The 27,723-nt window shown below is 43.7% G+C and overlaps 2 protein-coding genes and 2 long non-coding RNA genes across 5 annotated transcripts in view; 1 reads left to right on the forward strand and 3 right to left on the reverse strand.

Moving 5' to 3' along the window:
• Nucleotides 1-27,723, reverse strand: part of LOC135978000 (uncharacterized) — a 1,156,726-nt gene that overhangs the window by 486,435 nt on the left and 642,568 nt on the right. The window lies entirely within an intron of this gene.
• On the reverse strand, nucleotides 1,534-9,728 carry LOC135977834 (uncharacterized). The gene is made up of 3 exons (XR_010595283.1): nucleotides 9,435-9,728; nucleotides 6,506-6,599; nucleotides 1,534-4,309 (listed from the first exon to the last, which is right to left on the reverse strand). It is a non-coding gene; the product is annotated as an uncharacterized LOC135977834 (long non-coding RNA).
• On the forward strand, nucleotides 9,576-27,710 carry LOC135977818 (uncharacterized). 2 transcript variants are annotated; one of them, XR_010595272.1, is made up of 2 exons: nucleotides 9,576-9,706; nucleotides 25,600-27,710. It is a non-coding gene; the product is annotated as an uncharacterized LOC135977818 (long non-coding RNA). The 2 variants fall into 2 exon arrangements; XR_010595266.1 differs by lacking the exon at nucleotides 9,576-9,706 and adding an exon at nucleotides 21,748-23,105.
• On the reverse strand, nucleotides 16,708-19,764 carry MID1IP1 (MID1 interacting protein 1). Its single transcript, XM_005289996.4, has 2 exons — nucleotides 19,049-19,764; nucleotides 16,708-18,376 (listed from the first exon to the last, which is right to left on the reverse strand). The coding sequence occupies exon 2, from the start codon at nucleotides 18,196-18,198 to the stop codon at nucleotides 17,698-17,700; it is 501 nt and encodes a 166-aa protein (XP_005290053.2). The 5' UTR covers nucleotides 18,199-18,376; nucleotides 19,049-19,764; the 3' UTR covers nucleotides 16,708-17,697.

The raw sequence follows: 27,723 nt of genomic DNA on the forward strand, positions 1-27,723 counted from the left end.
GGAACAATCCATGTAACATTTCCATTAGCCATCTAGGAATAATAGCATGTCAATAAGACTTGCAGAGGAGTCTAGAAGTAAGAAAATAAGTATGTATTGAATTCATGGTATCTGTCTGCCAGGGAAGTCCAATGTCAGTAGATGTTATCGGTTTTTCAACCTTTCCAATGCCAGAAGTGTGTGACTAGACCAGACCTGCAAAATTCTACTTGCCGTGGGTATTTTTTGTTTGATGAACAAATAAAATATCATCAGTTTATCATTATCATCAAGGTAAGGGACAAGTAAGTAGATGTTATGCCCTGGTCACCTATATTTTAATGACAATTTGGAAGACTGGACTATGTTTGTCCATCCCACAATGACTTCACTTCTGGGGGAGTTGCATAGCATTTACTCCACCACTGTGGAGGGATCTCCTTTGTAAGGAAGGGATACCAACCACAAAGTTCAGAACTGCACCTGGATCCCTGTCTGACTGCTCCCAGAAGCTGGACAGTAATATGGAGGGGTGGGAGAGGGTGTTCAGACCCAGCTGGGGGGCTTCACTTCAGGGCCGGCTCCAGGCACCAGCGCAGGAAGCAGGTGTTTGGGGCGGCCAATGGAAAGGGGCGGCACGTCCAGGTCTTCGGTGGCAGGTCCCTCAGTCCCTCTCGGAGGGAAAGACCGGCCGCTGAATTGCCGCCAATGAATGAAGCAGTGCAGTAGAGCTGCCGCCAAAGTGCCGCCGCTGAAGTGCCGCCGATCGCGGCTTTATCTTTTTCTTTTTTTTTTTCTTTGCCACTTGGGGCGGCAAAAAAGCTGGAGCCAGCCCTGCTTCACTTAGCCTATTATAGAGACAGGAGCTAATGATAACTTTCTAATCTGGATCAGAACCTTCCCAAAATTAAAGGGTGTTCACATGGGAAGTTTGTATTAAAACCTATCTCTAATCTTTTGTACATCATGTAGCCTTCATTCATTTCAGTATGGCCTGGGACAGAGACTTGGAAATGAGGCTGCACTAAAGCAAAAAAAGCAAACAAACCCTCATTGGGCCAAGAAACACCCTCTTTTCCGAGACCATGGGTGGGATCTACAAAGGGACTTTGGTATTTCAGCGCTGAGCAGAGCAACACAATGGCTAACTTTTAGGCACCTAGAAAATCCCAGGAACAACACTATGACCACAAGGCAAACTGGGAACCAAGGCTCCCTATACAAGGAATGTGAAGAAACAGGTGCCTTAGAATGCCATCCCCAAAAGCCAGCATGCCAGGTAGCTCTTCCACAGAGCTAGAAGATGAGGAGAGGAGCAGTCTTGTCCCTGGGGTTGAGGGCCTCTTCCAAACCTTTCCATAGGGCTGGGAGATGAGAAGTACTTGAAGTGGGGCATGGGTGAGAAGCAGTGAGAACCTGGCCCGGGGGAGAGGCAGGGGGTAGCTGAGCTTTCCACAAGGTTAGGAGGCACTTCACTTCCTTTGGCGGAGGGGACAGTGCTCAGGAGTGCTTGCTGCACCACAGGGGCTATGTACAAAACACATGGTCAAGCGAGACTTTGAAAGATTTAATTTGCAATCTTTTCATTTCACCAAAATTCAAATTAATAATGTCCCTTTAAATAAATAACATGGAGTAGTAAGTTAAAATTCCCTTAGTCTGGTCTTATCTAGTCACCACAGTTCTTTCAATACATCAGCAGTAATAACACTGCTCTACAGCCAAAATGCTTCTGAAATAAATGTAGTCAAACTTTACTAATTCTGGGTCACTGAGAACGAAAATTATGCTTAAAATTGTTGATTGGCTCTAATTTCCAAGATATGCTATTGGGTCAGTATATACGACCCTTGACTTGGGAATGGCGGAGGATAAGTGAGTTATAAAGGGAAGGGATCTCAATTTAAACCAGAAATGACTAAAATACATCTTTGACTGGATCTATGAATAAATCTATGACGGGGTTTGGACAGTACTTGCTTTTTAGGCAAAACAATGAATGATGCAATCTGAAGCTGGTATTGCATCATACATGATATGAATTGCATCATGTTATCCCTAGAAGTCATGGATGATGCAATCATAACGAAGCTTACATCACTCTGCTGAACAAATTGCCCTATATCAGCTCTAGAAATCATACAGTGTCGTGCTCTCTTATTTGTCAGTGTTTGATTTTGCAAAGGGACACATTTCTGTTTAGCCAAAGAGAGCAGAGATGCCTCGTACTTGTGTGAACAGTGCAGATAACTTCTGCTATGTTTGTGGTGAAGTGACTTTTGCATCACAAAAGCGCAGTATAACCACTATGGTTAAGAAAGCCTATCACTTTTATTTTGGCTGCAAAATTGGAGATTGGGACAAGAGGTGGGCCCCACACATATGCTGCAACACTTGTGCAACAAATCTTCGCCAGTGGGTGAACAGGAAAAGGAAATCTATGCCTTTTGCAGTGCCAATGATTTGGAGAGAGCCAACAGATCATCCCAGCAATTGTTACTTCTGCATGGTGCCTCCAGTTGGGAAAGGTGTGTCAAAGAAGAAAAAGTGGACTGTGCATTATCCAAACATTCCATCAGCTATACGCCCAGTACCCCACGGAGAAGGACTGCCAGTTCCTGATGCACCAGAATCATTCTCATTTAAGTCAGATGAGGAAGAGGATGAAACTTCTGGTCCTGAACCATCAATGTCATAGGACCCACATTTACTCCCATCCTCCTCCTCTGAACCACACCTCATAACACAAGGTGAACTGAATGACCTTGTCAGGGATTTGGAACTACCCAAGAGTAAGGCAGAGCTGTTGGGCTCCAGACTACAGCACTGGAATCTCCTGGCAGGTGATGTTAGGGTTTCCATGTTCCGTGACCGTCAAAAGGATCTTGTCCCATTCTTCTTCATGGAAGGTGATCTTGTAGCCTGCAACAACATCCATGGTGTGATGGCAGCCCTCAACATCGTTCACGATCCAGATGAGTGGAGACTGTTCATTGAGTCATCGAAGACGAGTCTTAAAGCTGTTTTACTGCATAACTGCAATGTTTTGCCATCAATTCCAGTTGGTCATGCAGTCCATATGAAGGAAACCTATGACAACATGAAACAACTTTTGAGGTGCATAAACTATGACCAACATCAGTGGCAGCTTTGTGGCGATTTGAAAGTTGTTGCTCTCTTGCTTGGTCTGCAGACTGGATACACAAAGTACTGCTGTTTTCTCTGCGAATGGGATAGTCGTGCAAGAGATTCCCACTACATCAAGAAAGATTGGCCACTCCGACAGTCATTGGAGCCTGGGAGGAAAAGTGTTCAGCATCCACCACTTGTTGAATCAAGGAAGATTTTGTTATCACCCTTACACATCAAGCTTGATCTGATGAAGAACTTTGTCAAGGCCATTGACAAAACACAAGCAGCTTTCAAGTACCTCCGTGGAAAATTTCCAAGGTTAAGTGAAGCTAAGATAAAGGAAGGTGTCTTTGTTGGTCCTCAGATTCGTGAACTTCTTCAAGATGATGCATTTGACCATGCACTGCGTGGCAAGGAAAAGACGGCATGGAAAGCCTTCCAGTTAGTGGCAATCAATTTTCTTGGAAACAACAAGGCAGACAACTACAGGTTGTTGGTGGAAAACCTCCTCAAGGCATATAAAAGCCTTGGTTGCAACATGTCACTAAAGATACATTTTTTGCACTCTCATCTAGATTTTTTTCCACCGAACTGCGGAGCAGTGAGCGACGAGCACGGCAAGCGATTTCACCAGGACATTGCAACAATGGAGAAACGCTATCAGGGCAAATGGAGCCCATCAATGCTTGCAGACTACTGCTGGACAGTGACAAGAGATGCTCCATTTAATGAATACAAGAGACAAGCCAAGAAGCGCTGAGTAGACACTGAATAGGACTAAACTATGTACATAATAGTTTTTTGCCTTTTGTTTCATAATAAATTTTATTTATATAACACTTTTGCTGATTTTTAAAGTGTTACATAAACAGGACAGGTGAAATATTGTCATATAAAGCAACTATAAACACATGAAAAGACCTAGGTTTACAATCTATGATTAAAACTCTACTATCTACACAATATACATAGACATAAAATGTAAAAACTTAAATATCTTAGAAACAGTAGCCAATCAGTTGTTTTAATTGTCATATTTGAATTCAGCACATGAAAATACATAATAAATAGCACATTTTATCTCGGAAGCAGACGACTTCTCAAAAATTGTAGACCAGTGTAATCTGTACTTTCCATGATGTTCTTGTGATCAGAATTAGAGTTCCTGTAGGTTTCATTTTCTCTTCCTTTCCCTCCGCTAGGAAAAAATGGAAAAAATAAGTGGTAAAACTCGACTTTAATGCCACCCACCATTTCCCTTCTCCTGAACATTCATAATGTTCAACTCCCTCTTTGGCTGCTTAGTGACTCTCCCTTGGTGTTAAGACTTTGCAGCACATACAGCATGACAGCAATTTCATGGCCTAGTCTCAGACCCTTACAATACCAATATCAGGGGAATTGTCCTGTTTAGGGGCCAGAGACGACCTGTGCCTGCCAATAGCAGAGCGAGGGCAGCTGGCTTCAGCAGTGTTACTGAGCATGCTCAGTCCAAGCCAAGTAGCAAATCGGGGTGGGGTGTGTATGTGCCTGGTGAGCTAAATTGTATTATGGTAGCTCCTTGGTCCACTAAATATTTTGGTGGAGGAGTAGGCTTAGAGCCCACTGCAACTCCCTCCATGATCTGACCATTCTCAGGCACTATGTGTGGTCCCCAGTGGTCTAATCATTCTCAGGACTGGTCAGACTTGTATAAACCTTCATAGGTATAGTATCTCCTTATTCCCATAGAAGGGGGCCTTAGGATATGACCTTAAACCAATCCTTGTAACAACATTGCAAGGATAGAAAATACACATGTGCATAGATGCCAAATTATGATTGCTGTGGAAACCACAGCCTTGAATTTTTTGACTTGTGTGTGATTAAAATGTCAGCCTGTAATATTATATTAACATAGTGGGGTTTTGCACTGAATATGTTATAATTTTAAAGAAACATCTGCAGGGAGGAAAAGACAATAACACTGTGTCCTTTCAAATTAAATATAACCCAATGATAATAGCTTGAAACGTGTATAAAAATTGGCAGACTTCAAAAGCAGTGATTTACAGGTTGGAATAGAAAGCTAATCATGTTAACATGCAGAAGAAGAGAAAGGATTATAGTGTAAATGTTGCAAGAGGGGAAAGACCATCATCTGAGAGAAGGAAGAACAGACAGACAAAATGAGCGTGTTATTGGTATAAAACAACAAAGATCATCATGCTGCATTGAACTGTAGTTTATGAGTACTTAATTCCATTGTATATGTGAACAGATAGTCTCATCTCAGAAACAGAATCAGTAGCCTAACAAAGTAGAAGGTTACAAAGCAGCAAAGCAGATCAAGTTCTTTTTGCCACTTATTAAATCAAATGTAACATTTTTGCAAAATGTTTGTATTTCAGAGTACCTAAGACAGGCATGTCTGATGGTGAGGTGGCAAGGTACCATGCTGTCATATACATTTGAGGAAACCTCAAGACTCTCACTTCAGAGAATAGTGAAGAACAGCTGTATCCTAGACATGATTAACTTGGTCCAATGAGGGATGAGAGCCATCTTTCTCTATTATCTATTTGATAATCCATTGAGTGACAAGGAGGGCAGCTAAACAATAGTGCACACCCATGTGCTGAAGGACAGTGCATTGGTGTATGCTAATAGTGCAGTGAACTGAAGGGACCCCAAAATAAGTGATAGGCCCTGCACATATTCTTGGAAGACACCCCCTCCCTTCCAAAAGAACATATAGATTCTGTCGGTGGAAACACAAAGGTGTTTACAGACTCATGTGTGTCCTAATCACTCACAAATACTGGGAAAGACTTCAAAAGTGCTGCATTTTTATTTCTTCTGCAAGGAAAACTAAAAGTGGATTGAGGTCATGAAAAATGCTGAGTCAGGGCACTCCTCTCAGTGTATTACATCTGCATTAACTTTGCTCTGCCTTCTTTGGCATTGTTGCTCATGACCACCTATCTTTATTACCTTGAGGCCTGGGCAAAGGTAGTCAGTCCACTCTTGCTCCTTATAACACCACCAAAAAGAGGGTTGTAAAGGAAAGTGGAGATAAGGCCTTATTTGCATAAATAGAAGATAAGTAAAATGAAAAGCTCTGTGTAAGTTCAGAGGCTTGTCTCTCTCACCAACAGAAACTGGTCCACTAAAAGATATTACCGCACCACCATGTCTATATAAAGGAAAAGACATATTGCATTGCTGGGATAGATCTCTTATTGCATTTATTCTTATTCTTTAAACACAGCTATATCAAATTCTGCCCTAATCAGTATACCCCATTCAATCTCACTGATACCAAAGGAATTGCACAAGATATATGTTAGCACACAATTTCGCACATAGGCACTAAATTATCCAACATCAAAGGTAATCAAAGTGGTCTACCTACAGAACAGAGTGATGGCAGTCCCTGGATAGCTGGTTGGTCATATGGTGCTGGTTTCTCTTCCTTGTTTCCAGCTGCTAAATTGTATTAAAAGAAGCTGAAAGTAAAGAATTCCTTAATATTACTTTTGTATATTAACAATTGTTATGTAAATACAAAGGAGAGGGGAGTATCCAAAAGACACCAGGGGGAATTTTCAAAAGCACCTAAGTGACTTAGGGGCCTAAGTCCCATTTCAAAAATTACTTAGGCTCAGATACTCAAGGGAATTTAGAGACCTAACTCCCATTGATTTCAACGGGACTTGTGCTCCTAAGAGCAGGTCACTTGAAAATGGGACTTAGGTTCCTAAGTCACTGATGCATTTTTGAAATTTTTACTCTAGGTTCCTAACTCAGTTTTGAAACTGAGACTTAGGCCTGGTCTACACTGGGGAGGGGAATCGACCTAAGATACGCAACTTCAGCTACGAGAATAGTGTAGCTGAAGTTGACATATCTTAGATCGACTTAGAATTACTTACTTTGCGTCCTTGCGGCGCAGGATCGATGGCCACAGCTCCCCTGTTGACTTTGCTTCTGCCTCTCGCTGAGCTGGAGTTCAGCAGTCGACGGGAGAGCGATCGGGGATCGATTTATTGCATCTACACTACACACGATAAATCGATCCCCGATAGATCAATCGCTACCCGCCGATCCGGCGGGTAGTGTAGACGTACCCTAAGGCACCTATGTCTCTTAGGGACTTCTGAAATTTTTAGCCCCTCTACTAAGATGTGGTCCACATTATGGAAACATTTGAGAGATCCTTTTATACATTATTAAATATTGTACTAATGATGCTAGTGAAAGCTGAAAAGACTACACATTCTTCCTTGTTAAAACCTGATTTCTTACTGTTTTCAAATTCACATTTTTTTCAGTATTCTGCACTCAAATGCAATTTACTAGCTTTCTGTAAATTCATGCAGAGCATTCTAACAACCACCTTGTTCCTCCTCCTCCCTATATATGCTCACTATGGATATATTTTCCTTTCAGTGCGTGTATGCGTGGGAGGGGGGGTGTTTGAGAGAAAGAGCGAGACACTCCCCTTAATGCTAACGGCAATTATGATGGCACATCAAAAGAAGAATATAATGTACTTTAGCAACATAAACTAGTTTCCTGCATTGATGGCTCTGCTTTCAGCAGTGCTCATTATGCACGCTGACATTTTTCAAAGTATTGATTGGTGATCAGCTGTCATCTTTAAATTAAAAATCTGCCCATCCATATAAAAATAGTAAGTTAATTAAAGTAGTAGTATTCAAACAAGGAAGCACCATGGAATCACATCACATAACTGTATTATCCATTTCAGTTCAATCCAAAACTCAGACATGCCCAGATGATGAAATAAAGTCAAGGGCTGGTCAGGAGTTTTGGGAGAGGAGGGGTGGTGTGAATGGGTTTGAAGGGAAACGGGCGTGAACTGGGAAGGAAACAGTCCATGGGGAAAATGGCCTAATGGTGGTGCAGAGGGAGAACATTAAGGGAAATCATGCAGCGCATGTGGGAAAGCAGCTGTTGAGGCAAGGGTATAAGCCACCTTGTATGTGATCCTGTGATCATTACTCAGGCAAAACTCTCAGTGAAGCCAACTGAAGTTTAATCTGAATAAACACAGTGGTATTAGTCTCACCCTGTGTAGATTGTATATAGCTGTAGGACTTGGTGGTGTGTAAGTGACTTTGTTGGCCTTTTTTAGCTAGAGCATTCTAAATATCCACTTTTGTTACTAACATGTGAAAAGCCCAGAATGATATTGTACCTGCCAACATCCTGCAACAAAAAAGCAGTAGATTGTTCATTTGCTTAATTGTTCATATATTTGCATAAAATCAGGCAGAACCCATTATAAGAATGAGCATGCCCATTTTAAAGTTATACTATAATAAGGTGCCAGTGTGGGGAGATAACTGCATGCATTTTGGGGGTATCTAGATTGCTTATCCTAGGTGCCATACATGCGAGTTGAGGAAATAAATACATTTCCAACAATATTTCTATTCCCCTTTTCATAATGACAAGTCTTAAGAGGCCAATTTCAAACTTGAATAGGATGAAATAGGAAATCTGACAAACATGGATATTAAAAATAGAAAAAGGAAAATGTTTTCTTAGAGTAAATGCCTTGTCAGAGTCTCTGGGGAATCTGGATTTGGATAATCTACATCATGAGAGAAGCAAGGGGAACAGAAGATTACTTTTAAATATTTTAGAGCCAGAGCTATGGTTCTGCACATGCAAAAACCACTCTCAGCTTTCAAATAATAGCTACCTCTCTTCCCCACTGAGCCAAGAACCAACTAAAGCAGTAGACTGGTCAGGTTTCCCCCTAGATCAGAAAGAAGGGCTGACAGGTAGTACTCTATCTAAAGTACCTAATCTTTGTTTTCACACAGTCCCCATCAGTGGAGAATCTGAAGGCCCAGGAAAAGCAGCAGATCTGGCAGGTCTAATTAGGGTGACCAGATGTCCCGATTTTATAGGGACAGTCCCGATATTCAGGGCTTTTTCTTATATAGGCGCCTATTACCCCCCACCTCCTGTCCCGATTTTTCACATTTGCTATCTGGTCACCCTAGGTCTAATCATTCTCCAGACACTTGGCTAAAACAGCAATCAGTGGCATGCCGACAACTCGGGCCAAGAGTGTTTCTTCTGGGTCTGAGTATTGTGGGGATCTTTCATGCGTGAATCTCATCCCTCCTGCATGGGGGACGAATGGGGGAGGAGGTCATGCACTGTCATATCAACTTCTCTCTTCATTTCTTGGACCCCAGTTAAGATTCTTTGCAGGGCTGGGATTAGGGTGGGAGGAACTGGGCAGGCATGGCTAGCAATGGGCAGTCTATGACAGGGTGGGGACAGGCCTTAACCTGTATTACCTTTTCTGCTGGACCCCTCCACTTGAGAGAATTCCCGCTTTAAGGAGCATCCTTAAACAGCAGTGCCGGGGGAGGAGTTAGGGCCTCTGCACAGACAGCCCCAGCCTCCTGTGAGTCCTGGGGCAGAACTCAGCATTCCAGGGCAAAGGTTGGGGGAAGGTTTAAATTCCTCCCTATCCACCCCTTCCCCCACAGAATGATGAGGAAGAAATGCAAGGAGGAAATCTTCACACAACATTCCTCCTCACTGACTCCCTCCCCTGCAGCAGCAGGTATGTGAGCAAGAGGGGGGGACCTGATGACATGCAAAACTGTGGGTTATTGTGAATTATTACATTAGATACATTGCCTATTTTCTCAAACTAATTACAGTTTACAAGGGGGACACTTTTAATAAATAGGCTGGTTTGCTCAGTCATAGAGACCAGTTAGTTTAACTTCTGTGCCAGGGAAGATAATGGAGCAAGTAATTAAGGAAATCATCTGCAAACACTTGGAAGGTGGTAAGGTGATAGGGAACAGCCAGCATGGATTTATGAAGAACAAATCATGTCAAACCAATCTGATAGCTTTCTTTGATAGAATAACGAGCCTTGTGGATAAGGGTGAAGCGGTGGATGTGGTATACCTAGACTTTAGTAAGGCATTTGATACGGTCTCGCATGATATTCTTATCAATAAACTAGGCAAATACAAATTAGATGGGGCTACTATAAGGTGGGTGCATAACTGGCTGGATAACCGTACTCAGAGAGTTGTTGTTAATGGTTCCCAATCCTGCTGGAAAGGCGTAACGAGTGGGGTTCCACAGGGGTCTGTTTTGGGACCGGCTCTGTTCAATATCTTCATCAACGACTTAGATATTGGCATAGAAAGTACGCTTATTAAGTTTGCGGATGATACCAAACTGGGAGGGATTGCAACTACCTTGGAGGACAGGGTCATAATTCAAAATGATCTGGACAAATTGGAGAAATGGTCTGAGTTAAACAGGATGAAGTTTAACAAAGACAAATGCAAAGTGCTCCACTTAGGAAGGAAAAATCAATTTCACACATACAGAATGGGAAAAGACTGTCTAGGAAGGAGTACGGCAGAAAGGGATCTAGGGGTTATAGTGGACCACAAGCTAAATATAAGTCAACAGTGTGATGCTGTTGCAAAAAAAGCAAACATGATTCTGGGATGCATTAACAGGTGTGTTGTGAGCAAGACACGAGAAGTCATTCTTCCGCTCTACTCTGCTCTGGTTAGGCCTCAGCTGGAGTATTGTGTCCAGTTCTGGGCGCCGCATTTTAAAAAAGATGTGGAGAAATTGGAAAGGGTCCAAAGAAGAGCAAAAAGAATGATTAAAGGTCTTGAGAACATGACCTATGAAGGAAGGCTGAAAGAACTGGGTTTGTTTAGTTTGGAGAAGAGAAGACTGAGAGGGGACATGATAGCAGTTTTCAGGTATCTAAAAGGGTGTCATGAGGAGGAGGGAGAGAACTTGTTCACCTTAGCCTCTAAGGATAGAACCAGAAACAATGGGTTTAAACTGCAGCAAGGGAGGTCTAGGTTGGACATTAGGAAAAAGTTCCTAACTGTCAGGGTGGTTAAACACTGGAACAAATTGCCTAGGGAGGTTGTGGAATCTCCGTCTCTGGAGATATTTAAGAGTAGGTTAGATAAATGTCTATCAGGGATGGTCTAGACAGTATTTGGTCCTGCCATGCGGGCAGGGGACTGGACTCGATGACCTCTCGAGGTCCCTTCCAGTCCTATAATCTATGATTCTATGATAGGTACCAGTTCTAGAACTGTAGGGCATTCGCAATGTTCAATATACCCAGCTTTTAACATGAAGATGCTAATGCAAAATAGCCCTGAGCAATTACCAAAAGAAAAAAGGAAGAATTATTTTAGAATTATTTGTATGTAGGTAATCCTAATAAAAAGATCCAACACTGTTTAATTAATACTATGACAGATCCTACAGACATCACTAGACAAGCTCATTTAATGGCTTGTGATTTAATTCAGAGGCACCACCTGCTTTTTCTCTAATCTCTCTAAGGTTTTAATATACCATCTATTCCTGTGGTAAGCAAGCACTACACAAAAGCCCAGAACTAAAAGGTGTTTTTCTCATTCCATTACACTTGGGCAGAAAAGTATGAACTTGTGTGAGGGGGACTTTTTTTTTAAAGAGCATTGATTGATTCTTGCCGACAGGTAGTAACAACAAGCTGAGTAATTGCAGCAAAGTCGTTTTTGCTAATGCCTTTTCTAAAGACGTTTGTAACTTGATTAATACAATTAATTTGGACCTAAACTTGGCATGCCAGGCCTCAGTCTGAAAATGAATTACTTTACAAATTTGACACTAGTATGTTTGGGCATTTCTAATTTTTAGAAGTGACAAACAAATGACCAAAAAAACTCAAAAATTCATGTGACCAATTGTGGTTAATTTTGCCGTATTGACCTCTTTACTTGCACTCTGCCCAGATTTATGGTCTGTTATATCTCACCTCCTATTTTTTGTCTATATGTTATCTTCTAGATAAATAAACCCTTTATGACATGGACTGTGTGCTTTGGCTAAGCCGGTAAGCTGTAGAGCACCAACCATGCTGCTGGCCAAATAGAAATGATGTGATAACATGTTAAAATCTGTAGGAAAGGGCTCTATGGGAGGAAATCTCTGCAAGGATCTTCTCACAGAATCATTTCCCACTAGCCTCAATTATCTCATCAGTGGGGAGGAAGATAGGTTTTACTGTCTCTCTTTCCCTATGGAACAGGGTGCAGAGCCATTCCAGGCCCATTTCAATGGAGGCCTTGTGTCTTGGCACCAGCTCTAGCCCATGGTGGAGATCCAGCTTCCATTGAAGCCCCACTACCAGAGATTCCACTGGCTTCAGCAGCCCCTGGAGTGGGGCCTATGTAGAAAAGGTAATACCACCTCGAGCTATATTTGCTTTCACAAGCTAGATCTATTGGGAAGGAGATGAGTCAGTGATAGTCCTGCCCAGCTCTATCTAATCTCCATCCTTTGCCCCTGCATGGACCCTGGACAGCATGGAGTGCCCTCTGCAAGGTGTGGAAGACATGAGATGGTGCCATTGAAATGAGCCCTTTATTCGACACAGCAATGGGGAGAGCCACATCTGGCCCAATGGATGTCAAATTTTCCAGTGGGATGCCTCAGTGTTTCTAGTCAATGTTGATGTCAAGATATTGGTTTCAGATCATTAATCTGTCTCTATGCCAGAACTGGACATAGAAAGTAGAATGTTTAGGTCCTTCTTTCCTTGATCAGTATTTGGGAGGGAAGGAGAAAACCTTATTGTGCCATGTTCTTCTTAGAAAGACAGGCAGCTGTTGAAAGCTTCTCTGGAGTTGGGGATGTTAGAAGTAGCCCCAGTGGAAATGGAGTGGTGGGCAGAGTACCGGCAAAGAGATCAAAGCTGTGAAATAAATACACAATTTATTGGTTACAGAAATACAATTGATCTGTAGCTATCATAAGTGTTATTTAGATTTTGCCTGTATCTTTAAAAGCAGGGAGAAAAATCAGATGGAAATTAACTACAAAAAAACTATGTTAATGTAAAATGAATGCTGAAAATGTAAACACACAAAAAGTTAAATCTCCCATAACAACATCAACACTTTCACATCACACATATTATATGGGAAGGTAAACACCTGACATCCAAAGTAATAATCAGAAGTAATGTGTATGTAAGAACCTTAACTGGGCTACTTCTTGACTTCTGTGTTGTTGCATTTGGAACCTTAGGCCCAAATTATGGCTACGTTGTGCAGGTGCACCAGATGGGGGAGTGGGCCCAAGAAGCCCTTTCCCTCATGCACACCCAGCAAAGAAGGTAGCCATTATATAACTGCAGGGAAATGAGAGGCAGGGACCAGCTAGCAATGCAGGCAGAGCTAATGGCTTTACAGAGAGATTTGTCTGTTTGGGGCAGGACATAACAGCAGAGCAGTTTTTCAAAGGCACAGAAAAAGCAGTTCTCAAAATGTTCTCACCACTGCTGGTGAAGGCATATAATGCCACCAGCCACCACCACTTGGGTGGTGTGCTGCCTCCTCCAGTGTACCACTGCCTCACAGGAGGCATAATTTTACTCTTAACATTGTATTAACCTAAGTATTTGCATTCAGCATTTTATGAGAGTCTTATATGGATCCTACACTCTTCCATTCCCAATTATTTTCCTATGTGCAGATGGTGGGACTGGCATGCACCTTTGCCACCCCAACACTTTACCAGTCAGGGACTCATTGTGCACACTTATCAGAACTGTACAATGTGCTTTATGAAATGTACATTTAATCCAACACAAAATTTCATCCATCAAGGACTGCAGCCCATGGTTGTAATGCCCTTTGGCTGCCATATCCCCAGTATCTGCCATAGGAAGTTAAGGCAGCCCCCTGCTAAGATGAAGCCATGACTTTTCCCTCCTGTGGCTTTATATGCAGAAAGGTATGATTCTGCACCTAAACCACTCATGTATCATTGTATGTGCTCTCAAACAACTGACATATTCCACAAACAATGCCTTGTAGTAGTTGGTAGACAGCATGTATATAGAGTTGTAACCAGTTTGTGAAGTATGCAAGGGGCTTTGAGATTAATTATTACTCTACCAATATCTGAAATACAGTTTACTTGGTTATTTTCTTATCATCAAAGGTGAGTTAAAAAATACTACTACAGTACTTACAAATTGTACCTCTTCTGGTTTATATAAAACTATAGTTTTTTTTTTAAACTTGCCTTTTCTTATAAGACATATCCTTGGAGAACAGTCCATTCACTACGTTGTTAGACTTCAGCGTTGAGGGAGAAACTTCTTAAAGGCAGATCCTGTCTGTAGGCATCATTTAATCTGAAATCAGAATTGTTTTATTGGCACAAATTGATGGTTTATCTAGTCCAGTATCTAATCTCCAGCACTTAAAAATGCCTAATGCTTCAAAGGATGATACAATGCCCAATAATACAGCTAATTGTGCAACACTGAACCATTAAGGGAGATTTCTTCTCAATCAGTTTATGGCATGAAGACTGACAGTGGTGGACTTTGTAATTGTATCCTTGCTACTGAAATATCAGATGTTATGACTTATATGTAATTTTAAAACATATTTTTAAACTAAGTTGTTTTCTTCAAGAACATGACAGCAACAAATTCCATAGTTTGGACTTTGCATTGAAAAAATATTCATTTTTATCTAGTTTTAAATTCAAAGACTTATTTCATCAAAGGTGCTCTTTTACTTAAATCATATGAATAGGTAAACAGAAGAACTTGAATGGCTTCTCTACAGTCCTTGGTATTATATATTCCTATATCACCTTACGCTTTAAGGTTTACTCATATGGAAACTCTGTTTCCACTCCCAAATACCTCTAATAATTTTCATTGTTCTCCCTCTGAACCTTTTCTATTTCTGTTGTATTTTTTTAGATGTGTCCAAAATTGAATGTAATATTCAAGATGAGAATATACTATCAGTTTACTAATGGATATTTTCTACTATCGTATTTGTGGTTTTGATCAGCACTATAAATTGAGTATACACTAAATCTTTACTGGGAGAGATTACAACTAATTCAGAATTAGATAGTTAGACTTAAAATAATATCAGGGCCTGCCTTTTTAATAAGCAATTTTAAACAGTAGTGTTGTAGTCTTAAACTGGTTTATTTGGAAAGACCTTGATGGAGAACTAAATAATAAAGCAGAACAAGTTGTTCCTCCAAAACTTCCAGGAGTATAAAACTTTAAAACAAGCCCAAAGCAAGGCATCTTTTACCTCATGTTTATTGGGCTTTGTTCACTAATAGAAAGCCTTACCAGCTGAGAAGTTAGGAATCCTTTGTAGTACTTCTCATTACCCCTGATATTTTTCTATGCACCACCCTATTGGGAAGTAAAACAGACTGACTGATAGTGTTACTAATGAGACATTATTAGGTTAAAAACCCAGTTATGTTTTTCAAGGTCTCCTCAGTTATATCATTAATAAATACTTTGATTTATTAGGAACATAGGACTGGAAAGGACCTCCTAGTCCCCTGCTATACCAGTCATATAATCTTGTTCATAAACTTATCAAACTCCATCTTTCAAACGAATTGGGTTGTCTTCCCCGGCCCCCGACTGCTCCTATTGGAAGGCTGTTGCAGAATCTCTCCTCTGGTTAGAAACCTTCTTCTAATTTCCAGTCTAAATTAGCACTAGAAGCACTGATGAACTTTAAAATATATTTCAACATTTAAACTGTTTACTTTTTTCACATTACTCAACTTGGACAATGAAACTGACCCACTAGTATCAAGTGTCTGGTTCTCATGCACTAGTACAATGTCGCAGTGAGACGTTGAGCAGTGTTGGGGGATTTTTAAATCTAAACAAAGGTGTGTTTTGTTTGTGTGTGTGTGTTTTGTTTTTACTTTAATGAAAACACTATTCTATTAAGGTTTTTTTTAATGGGGTCTGGGTACATGCTGCATGGCAGTGTCCTTTTAAGTGCATTAAGATATCTACAAACTATTAGCCTTTCTGAGCATGAAAAAATTGAAAGTGATATTGTGCCTGAAGATTAAGTGTATATTATCACTGAACATAAGCATTTCATAACATGAAAAGAAAAGCTGTTAACCCTATCTGTTTGTCATATGCACACATATATTGTAATCATAAGTATACCGTAATGTTACTTAGGACTTATTCAAGGGCAAGCCTTTACCAGACAATATACTGTACTATGTGCTATACCACCTAATGCTGCATATATATGTAGAGAGGGAGAGAGAACTAATTACAGGGCCTATTACTTCAGCAAATGGAAAAAATGCATAGAGAATAAAATCTATACAATTCTGGTAACATAGAGCCAGTTGCTAGTAACCATCAATGTATATTCTCAAATACTTTAATTTAAACAGGGATTGACCTTTATATTGGTATACATACATCTTGACAGACTATTCTCACTCTGTTTAACAGTCGAAGTAACTAAAAACATTGTGTAAGGTATATTTGCTAGACCCATTTTTAGCAGTTTTGCATATGTTAGCTAGTCCTCACTAACAAATTATCCGTTTATATCCAGCGCCTTGTAACATAGCACTGGAAATACAGTTTTAAAATAATGTAGAGATGCAATTAACATATTTAGGTTGTGTATGTGAATAATTAGTATTTAATGCAAGTAGAGAACAGGGAGTATAACAAAAAAAATTAAGCCAATCTTAGTCAATACATTTGCTTCTTTATTTTAGAATATACTCTACATCTGGATAAAAAAAAGTTTTAAATAAGCTTCAGTACATGTACAGTAATGGTACCCTTCATCCGTCCAGCAAAACAGGGATATAGTTTAGTAAACTGGCTCCGTCCTGGGTAACACATGTAATTTTCACAACAGTTTTGTTATTTTCATTGGCTTATTTTCAGCCTCATATCAGCCAGCTATACAGCCAGCACATACATGTACAAATCATCAGTCTCCTTACTTAGAGGGGAACAATAACTGCTCACCCTGGACAGAACATAAAACGGAATGAACTAATATTGATTAATGTACACCTTTCTCTGTTTGTGCGTTGGTAAAAAAAATAAGAGGACTGCAATTCTAAGAGCATGCAAAGAAATCTTACACATTATATACACGTCTTTTATTGTTATAAAAGTAGTGCAAAACAGGAAAGAAAGAAGTGATGCAGTCTCCACTAGGAGGACGGCCGCCTTCGCCACCACCCGCTGTCAGTAACTGGCCTCGGCCACCCTCCGCCATTCATACTAAGCTCCCAGTCTAGGAAACTTGATACACACACGCCGCTTTGCTGCTGCTGCGTAGGCAAAGATCCCCGCCGCCGTGCAGCGCACAGCTGCTCGCACACCCGGGCAGGATGTGCCCGCCATGCGTCACGGTCCCCTCCCCCTCCTGCTTGAACGTCCACCCGCCCCAGCCGCGCACACACACACACACAGGTCTGCCCATCCCCCTGCATCCCTCCTCCACGGTCGCATTCATTCCCCCTCTGGCACGCGCCCCCACCCGCTTCCATTGTCACACACTCGCTCCCCCTCCATGCCCATCCCATGCTCATCCCCTCCATTTGCGCGTGCACACACATGCTCGTCCTCGGACGCGCTCCCCAGAGCCCCTCTTCCCCCCCGCAGATAGGGATCCCTTGCTTGGCGGCACCCCCCCCCCCCATGCCAAGCCCTGCCCTGGCTCAGTGCCCCCAGTTGCTGAAGCCGATTTCCTGCTTGTATCTGTTGGTGAGCACGTTGGCCTTGCGGGTGAGTTTGGAGAGCACCGTGTGGAGTCCGCTCAGGTGATAGTGGAATTGCTTCTCCAGATCCTCCTCCTCCACCGCGGCCTCCGGGAGGCCCCGGCTAATGTCCCCGCTCAGCTTGTCCTTCTTCCGGCTGGCCTCCTCGGTGCCCTGCTGCAGCACCCCCCACTCGATGTCGTTGCGGATGGACTTGAGCAGCAGGTAATGGCTGTACATGTCCCTGCGGGAGAAGAAGGCGCCGGCGTCCCCCGGCGACAACTGGGGGTCCCCTTCCCCGCAGCCGCCCCCCGAGTCCAGCTCCTCCAGCAGCAGCGGCACGTCCCGCAGCAGGCTGGGCACCATCACCGTCTGGTCCATGTTGTTGACGGCCCCGATGAAGCGGTTCATGGCGTTAAAGAGGGAGTGTTTCTGGCTGTAGGAGTCGCAGATCTGCATCATGTTGGCAGATGGGTGGGGTGCAATGCCAGTAATCACCGGGTGCCTGGGGAGTACAAACACAGCAGCCGGTTCCTTCTTCTGCCCCACCAAATCTCCTTGCAAGGGCCACCAGGAGCCAGGCCTTGTATCTCCAAAGCCTTCCCCCGGCTTGCTCGTTGCAACGCTCAGGGGCGGTTTCCTGGAATAGAGAAGGATAGATGGTGTTTAGATGGAGGGCATTTTGCGCCATGCGCTAACCCACAGTCATCAGTACTTCTCCTTCCTACCCATAACCTTCTCCCACAGCTTCACCTTTTTCTCCCCCTAGCCCTCAGCAAACTCCTTCCTCACCCCAGTCCCCTTCAGCTCCCCATTTTAATCCCAACCCCACTCTTGACTTTGCCTCCGATCTTTCCTCCTAACTCCTCTATCCGTGCACCTTCCAACGCCAAGCCCTCCGTTCCCTCTCCCTCGTATCTCCCGACCTCTCTGCAAATCTTCTCTGACCTCAACCTCTGTCGGTGGCCCCCTGCCCAGTATCTCGCGGCATCCTCTGTCAGTGCATCACCACCAAAGTCAGCAGCTAACGGAGGAAAGCGAGCTGCTTTTCGATTTCTCATTCAGAAGATGCAAGAGCAACTTCTTCCAGTCCACACCCCACGGCTCAAAGCATGAGGCTGGGGGATGAGGACGGCAAAGGGGGCGCCTCTGATGGCAGAAACACAACTCCTTGCAGCGTGAATAAGTTAAAAGAGCCCCCTATGAGCGTGACCCGGCCACAGATCCATGCAAGCCGCCTTGGGAGCTCCCACTGCCATTCACCCCATCACCCGCTCAGATCAGGGGGACGCCGCAGGCAGCCCACACCCACCAATGTCCTGTAGAATCGAGCCTCACTGCCGGCTCTCTGAATCTGGCTGCTGCTGGTGTCCGGGTGTCCGTGCGTCACTGTGTCCCGCTGCGGCCGGTAGCCCTGCTCCCATTCCAGGTGGTGTATTTATAGCGTGTATGGTAAAATAAGGTGTTCCCAAGTGCCACCCCCTTGCAGTGGAGCAAGATAAAGGCGGCTCTGAGTGACCGCGAGTAACACCGGCTCCTGATACAAGCGACTGGAAGGCGGCTCCGCCTCTCGCCTGACACCCATAAGGGGAGGGCGCAGCGCGCACCCGGAGGCGGAGCCTGCCAGAGCTAGTGGCTGCGGGAGCGAAGACGGGCGGGCGAGGTACCAGCTCCTGCTACAGCGCACCCCACCCATCACTCTACATCCCGGCCGGTGACAGGAAAGGAGCAGCTACCCGGAGGTGCGCAACTCCCCTGCATCAGGGCCGAACTTGGTCCTGTTTCCTCCTGATTGGATTGGTTTGTTATCTATAGCCACATCCATCTATGCCTATGTATAGGACCAGCCGCTCCTGACTCAATCCCGTAGGAGTCAATGTGGAGAGCAGGACACAGCGCGGAGTGGAATGTTGACTCTCTCGCTGAATCACAGTTCTGTATCGGCCGGGTAAGCCATGCAAACAGTGGCAATGTAAGCCCAGGAGGCAGAAACCTCGGGCAACTGTCAGAGAGGTAGTTCCAGTAAGTCTATCAAGCATCCCAGCAGGAGAGGTCTGGCATTCGAAAAAGAAAACTCCCTCTGGTTCCCAGAGGGAACCAATTTAAATAGAGCACAATCCTCCTCCTCCATGCTCACACAGGGATAGAGTGTAACATACCTTACGCCAGCTGCCACCAACCCACAGGAGGAAATCCCCTAACACAGTCAGCCTGGATGGAATTCCACGCCCAGTCAGCAGGAACACAGCACTCCCCAAACTATCCTAATCTTCCTGCTCTAACAAATCAATCTTACTTCTCCTCAGACCCCTAAAGGCGGAAAATCCACCCACCCCAATCTTCAAATCCCCCCCCCACTCCAGACAAAGATTAGCACACCCAGCCTTTTTTTACGTACACCATTTAGCTACTCTGCAGATAAGCACTTTATATATGCTGGGTGGATGGATAGAGAGCCCCTCTCTAGAGACAATATCGACTTCAGACAGATATGTGATACTGTGCTTTAGCGATACTTGTATACGTTGGTCCAAGAAAGAACTGAATTGTGTAATACAGCAAATCCTCTCCACGCCCAGAGAGACACACTGTTACACCCAGCTTTAAATTGGTTTCCTCCACCCCCCTAAAGCCCAGAGAAAGGGAGACTGTAAAGCGCCCAGCTTTAAACTGCCTTTCGCTCCGCGGACCATAATCCAAAAACAGGGAGACTGGAACAGACCCAGTTTTAAACCTCTTTCCCACTACCAAATATGTATGTTTGCACCTCGGTGTGTGTCTGCAGCAGCAGGTTGTAACGTCCCTGGTGGGACTGTATTTGGCACGGGTGACGATGTGGCACGGCTCTGCTGCATGGTGGGGGAGGGGGATCGCAACGGGTAGGTCTCATATATCGCAGCGAGCGAATAGATGGTTTTGCCCGCCTTAGCTGCATAGCCAGGCACGCCCCAAAGGAACATGCCGGCCCCGCATGCTGCTGCCTTAGAAGGGACTTTACAGCGAATGCGATTTCTTCGCATTGCGATCTAAAGGGAGAGCGAATCAGCAGTCCCGCGGCGTGCACACACCAACTCTTTTCCGGTTCTGATGCGCAGCCGGCGCTCTGACCCCAAGGCATGCGGAGGGGGGAATTAGCCGGGGAGGACACGGTTTACTCATGCCGGGCAGGAATGTAGTCCTTGTTAAACCGGTCTCACTCGACCTGCTGTCGGCCTTCGCCCAACAGAAGCGACGGCCGAGAGGCGCTCTGCCCAGCTGTGCCCTAAGCGGACTGGCTGACATTGGCATGCTGGTCAGGGAGCACTGCCCAGCAGCGAGGGCAGAAGGCAGAGCATTACAAAGCGCCGCTGTGCACACCGAGACCAGGCCTCCCTCCCGCCTGATACAACATATTGCCCAGCTCCTGCCTCCCTTCCCACATCAAGCCCCTTGCTGTAGCAGCAGCGCTGCACATTTGCAGCCAATCTGTCCAGCAGTAGCTCGGCTTCCTTTGCGTTGTCTTCTCCCAGCTGGGCAGACTCGCCGCTGCGCTGCCCCAGCCGCGGCTGCAACCAGAGCAGGCTACACCGCGAGCACGTGCACTGCCCTTCCCCCAGCCCGGCTGCAGCAGGCGCCGCTGGAGGAAGGGCATCTTAGGCCAGGCGCGCGACACGCAGCCCAATCCTCCCCCCACCCCCAGGAAAGGAGCGGTCGGGCAACAGGCCCCGCCCTATCTGTCTCCGTGCCCGCGTCCGGCGAGTTAGCGGGCTGCGCCGGGCCCGGGATCACCCCACAGCCTCACCTCCAGCCTCAGCCAATCGGCTCGCGTTCCAGTAGCCAGGCTCCGCCGGCATATGCTAATGAGCATGATTCGGCGGTAGCCAATCAGAAACAACACCCCGCTCCCTGTCTCTCTCTGGCGACCGTGGTAACAGAGGCGGCCGCTGAAGGGACACGTGGGACAGAGGGAGATTGCCGTGGAGCGTTACCTTGACAACTGATCAACCACAACACGGGGCGGGGGCCAATAGTGGGCATCGATTCCTGCCCCGCGCGGACCCGGCGTAATGCCTCAGCCGCTGTGTCACAGACGTCCCGGCATGGGAGAGTTCAACGCCTTGGATCGCAGGGAGACTGGTCCCGCCCTTGTACTGCAAACAAACCCTGCGTTTCTGCAAAGTCAGGAGCACGCCTAATGCATGCACAGATAGTGCGCACAGGATCACTCCTAAGGCACACACACACCTAATGGACACCTGGCCACAGGCAGAAAAGAAGCACAGCTAACTAAAGCACTTGCAGGGAATGCACACCCAGGAAAACAGCTGCCAAATTAAACCAAGACATTTTCCTCTCCGACTCCTAGCCAACGTACAAAAGCCACCATGAACTTTCTGGTGCCACCTCAACCACAGCAACAAATGGTCTGTCCACTGCAAGGAAGCACTAGCAAGTCAAAAACTATTTTTTTCTGGACATGAGCCTACGCCTTGTAATAGTTATATTCAAGTTACTGGGAAGAACAGATGAAAAACGACAAGCTAGCATGCAAGTCACACACTAAAACTAACAAGTCAAAAACTAATTTTTCTGGACATGAGCCCACACCTTGTAACATTCATATTCAAGTTACTGGGAAGAACAGATGAAAAGCATCAAGCTAGCATACTACCATACTACCTTATGCCACTGTGAAATGCACAAAGCTAAGGCAGAGTTATCAAACACAGAATGAGTGACCACAGACTGTAGTGAAAATCGAGAGACACAAAGCACAGTGCAAACTCGGGGCAGAATGGCTGTGCAGCCTGTGAGACAGAGGAGAGACTGAAATTCAACCTACATATGCATATATACATTTGGGGTTTGGGGGTGAAGATGATGTGAGACACAGAAAAACCAGTCAGTCAGAAAGAACATGATTTCAACAATACAGTGAAATATATCTAATCAACATGAGTAGCAGCAAAGCACTCACACCCATCATTCCAGCTGAACCTGCTGCTATTCCCTGTGCTGCTGGTGGTTGCCTGCATCAGAACTTCCATACTGAGTCAGACCAATGGTCCATCTAGTCCAGTATCCTGTCTTCTGACAGTGTACAAAACAGGACAGTTGAAGTGATCCACCTCTGTCTCTCCCTCTTAGCTTTTGGCAGTCAGAGGTTTAGGGTCACCCCCAAGCATGGTTTTGCCTCCTTGACCATTCTGGCTAATAGCCACTCATGGACCTATCCTCCATGAAATTATCTATTTTTTTTAACCCAGTTATACTTTTGGACGTCACAACATCCCATGGCAATGAGTTCCAGAGGTTAATTGTGCACTGGGTGAAAAAGTACTTCCTCTTGTTTGTTTTAAAGAAATGGTCGGTTTTCACAATGGAGAGAGGTAAACGCTACTGTTCAATGTATTCATTAATGATCTGGAAAAGGGAATGAACAGTGAAGTGGCAAAGTTTGTAGATGATATACAGTTATTCAAGGTTGTTAAGTCCAAAACTGACTGTGAAGAGTTACAGAGGGATCTCACAAAGTTGGGTGACTGGGCAACAAAATGGAAGATGAAATGCAACATAATGCATTTATATATATCTTGTATAGTCTGCCTGAAACTTAAATATGGTTAGCTAATTTCATATTTCTTCAGAATATGTAGGCATGTGTCCAACCCCTTGACTTGGGATAAATCCATATAGAGGCCAAACTTCACTGGGTAAAACAAACTGCTTCATTTTTTTCTACTTCCTTATATCTTGATCAATTTAATAAACAGTATAAACAGCCTCTTGCAGATATGCTGTATATCATTAACATGAGCCTTGCTACATTTGATTATTGCAGCACTCCTGCATCAGAATGAAATAAGGAAGCATATGTTTATGACTTTAATAACATGCAATTATGAAATAGCTATAGGTATAGATATTGTATGTGTGTGCAATTCTTTCTTTCCTGCTGTTGGCAGAAGGTGATCCCATGCATTTGTGGCACAAAGTTTAATCCTCAGTACCATTTGTTTATTCTTTAGGGCAGTGGTTCTCAAACTTTTGTACTGGTGACCCCTTTCACATAGCAAGCTTCTGAGTGTGGCCCCCCCCCTTATAAATTAAGAACATTTTTTATATATTTCACACCAATATAAATGCTGGAGGCAAAGCAGGGTTTGGGGTGGAGGCTGACAGCTCGCGACCCCCCATGTAATAACCTCACGACCCCCAGAGGGGTCCCGACCCCCAGTTTGAGAACCCCGGCTTTAGGGTGAGACCAGTGTTATGGCTATGCACTGCATTGAAATACGGGAAACCCAGCTTGTTCCTGTCCTTATCTCACTCCTCAGTCCAGCAAGGGCTGTGAGCAATGAGGAAGCTCATGCATTCAGAATCTGGTGGTGCAGGTGTGCCTAACATCACTGTACAGCATAGACTCTTGGATAGATAAGGAACATACTGAAAGGGAGGGTGCAAAGGGAATCCTGTCCAAACCTCCTCAACGAGAAGGAGAATTCCTGTCATACAAGGTCTTGATGCGGGGATTAAAATGAAGGTATCTCAAAACTCTCTGAAGATGCAAAGGACGCCAGAAGACAGAATAAATTCAATGTCTTGGTCATATCATCTTGTACTCGGAGCTAAAAAAAATTCTGAAGTTAAGCTTAGTCCGGTTTGTTAGTACTACAAGTTGCACAGCATCACATGTAAGGTGCCAAGAAAGTCTCTTAATTCTCACTGAAGTCAATGGGAGGTGAGGGCGCTCAGCACCTTGCAGGATCAGGGCCTTCCATGGGAGACCTCCAAGGAGGCGGCGATATGCATAGTGCTAAAGAGAACTATATGAGGCATGCTTCTGATGTCCTCTGCTCTCGTGACATTAATAGTTACATTGCACTTTTCAAGAATAGGCTGATAAGCTTGGTATCTTGCTTGAATTTCAGTATAGACCAGACACTAAGGCCAGTCTTAATGCCCTCTTCAATGGTAATCAAAGAAACAATCTTCATTAACAGTTTTGCCGTATGCATGCTGGCACAAAATAACAGTTATTGGCCCATTGCAACCCATCAATGGCTACACTTCATCAGTCATGAAGTAGTTCTGCTGCACAATGTTTGTAAAATAACATGAGGTTTTGTGAGAGAAAAGTGATTAAATATATGCATATATTTAAGTGTTATAGTTTTAGCCCTGGGAGTACCGCTTGGGTAGGTCCTTCAATAGCAATATCTCATATGGCTTAGGCAATTGATTTTTTCTTGTAATCTGTTGTATATGTTATCGATTATAGTTCAGTATAGCCAGGGCCAGATTTAGGGGCAGGTGACCCAGGCAACTGCTTGGGTGCCTGGATTGGTGAGTGCCAGGCTCGGGGTGTTGTTTTAATTGTTAGCGACAAAAGGGAAAATAGAATGTTTGAAGTAAAATGTTTCTGATATTCTGTATGGGAATTTATTTTTCATTAACTTCCTAGAATGTTCTGGACCTTTGTAGAATCTCATGGAACCTTCCAGACTTTCTGAAAACTACGTTTTCCTCGAATCTCCTAGAATGTTGTCAGCCATGCCCTCATGGATATATAAGGGGCAGGGCATCGCTGGTCAGTCATTGAGATAGAACGAAGTGAGAGCCCAGCTGTAATACTGTGAACCTTGTTTTATTATGTACTTGTAAAAGGGTACTTTTGTTTTAAGACTTGAAGAGTGTAAGTAATGACTAATAAAAGACATATTTCATGAGACACCAGAGATATCTATTGAACCCCTATCAACAATATAAAAGCAATACTGTTACTTCTTTTGCCATGTTTAATATGTAATGTTTGATGACTTTCTAAGACTGCGGAACATAGACTTTTGCTCTCCCTTATCCTGTCTGTTTTCCCCGCTGTAGAAAATAAAAGATGCCCCTGAAGAAGCCTTCAGAAGCTCAGTATGGGAAGCGAAAAGCTCAATTGCAATCTAGCAAGGGGCAAATTTGATGGGAAAATATCTGAAACAGAACAACATAGACTGGACTTTAGGCAGTAGCGATTGTCCCAGAGCAGAATAAATTGAGGAGCGAAGCATAAATGATGGAAGTCCTATTACTAAGGAATTAGCAGATTTACCTGAAGATAAGGAATGGAAATGCGAGGAAAGCAATGGAGAATCATCCAGTTTTCTTGGCAGCATAAAAGAGAGTGATCATAAAGAAAAATTTGGTTTACATGAAAAGGAGAGAAGCAATAAAGAAGAATCAGCATCACATAATGACAGAAACAGGAGTGAGAAAATTTGTACACCACAAATCGATACATCAGATCCCACTTTATGGCCTGCGATCCTAAATTCTGCTGATATTCTTTGTACAATTTTGAACAGGCTGGGCAAAATCGAGGATATGACATTTCTAGTAAATGATCAGAAGTGACACTTCTCAAAGTCACACTGTGAAAGAGTGCTCGAGATTGGTGAGAAACTGAATCAGCGTTGGCTAGTTTACTCAAAATCAACTGACAAAGTGTTCTGGTTTTGTTTAAAAATATTTTATAAGAATGTCAAATCATTGCTTATGCTTTCCGGGTACAATTACTGGCATAATTTAGCTGATGCTCTGAAGCGACATGAAAAGTCACCCAGCCATTTTACGGCCTACTCCAAAAGAATGGAGGTCGAATCCAGGCTCAAGCTGAATAAATGCCTAGATGCTGAAAACCAGCACATTATTAATGTAGAAACCCAGCACCGGAGGAACGTGCTCAAGCGTCTGATCTCAACTACCCTCTTCCTTGCAAAGAATAATTTGGCTTTCTGGTGCTCATTGGATAAGTTGTTCACTGAACATAACAATAATTTCCTTGGTTTGGTAGAACTTTTCTATGTTGAGTAATTTGTAAAGAAGCTATGGACCATTACTGCAGCAAAACAATTCAAAACGAATTGATTGACCTTATGGCAAGGAAGGTACTCGATAAGATGTTAATGTGACTCGGCAAAGAGAAGTGCTACACCATAATAACGGACTGCACTCCCAACATTAGTCACAGTGAAAAGATATCATTTACAGTAAGATTTGTTGACTATTAGGATGGCTGTATTCAAATAAAGGAACATTTTATCTGTTTCCGGTCTGCGGACAATTCTACTGGAAAAGACCTAACAGGACTGTTTATGAACATTTTGAATGAGAATAAAATAAAGTTCAGGAGTGCCATGGCCAAGACTACAACAACGGTGCGAACATGAAAGGAAGAAACAGTGGCATCCAGGTAAGGATCCTTGTGCTGAATCAAAGAGCTTCCTTCGTGCCTTGTGATAAATCATACGTGCAAATCATGTATCAAAGTCATGAAATGGGCTACAAATGCAATAAGCATAAGGTATTCAAAAGTTCAACAAATGGAGGGGAGGGGGGACACATCAAAGACACTTCTCGCCTGGGGCGCCATTTGGTCTAGGGCTGGCCCTGAGTATAGTCAACTGGTGCAGGTGAGGGGCTACTAAGTTTTATTCTGTTCGTATTTAATATATATTTTTGCTTTCTGTCTACAGTTGTGGAATGATTACTTCACTTAGGTGGTAATGCAAATGCATACAGTTAACATGGCCATCTCATCCCGTCTCTTTGTAACCTGTTGTCAAGGTATACTAAACTTGGACCCAAGAAAGTTTGTTGCTTAAAATCCAAAATGACCCTAAGGAAATTTAACATTATAAATGACGTCTCTTGATGAGTTTCAGATCATCAATACTGTAACTTCAGGCTACAATGACCATGGTCAGTAGAAATCTGTTTAAAATGTTAAAGAAATTTGTGGACCAATTTGTCTGAGTCCTGCTGAAATCCATGGGATAATTTGTATCTGGTCTACAGAGATTTACGTACATCTCTTCTAGTTTTCACATAACTGTTTTTTATGCCTAATCATTCAAGCTCGTTGTAAGGGAACTAGTCCATATGCCAAGGCATTATAGTATGTATTATGCCCAAATTTGAAAAATAAAAAGTCAGAATATTGCAAATACCTCTGAAACA

This window comes from Chrysemys picta, chromosome 1 (genome assembly GCF_011386835.1).
Source record: "Chrysemys picta bellii isolate R12L10 chromosome 1, ASM1138683v2, whole genome shotgun sequence".
Classification (NCBI taxonomy): domain Eukaryota; kingdom Metazoa; phylum Chordata; order Testudines; family Emydidae; genus Chrysemys; species Chrysemys picta.

Coding starts and splice junctions, on each gene's coding strand:
- MID1IP1 (XM_005289996.4), bottom strand. CDS start 18,198: ATGATGCAGATCTGCGACTCCTACAGCCAGAAACACTCCCTCTTTAAC.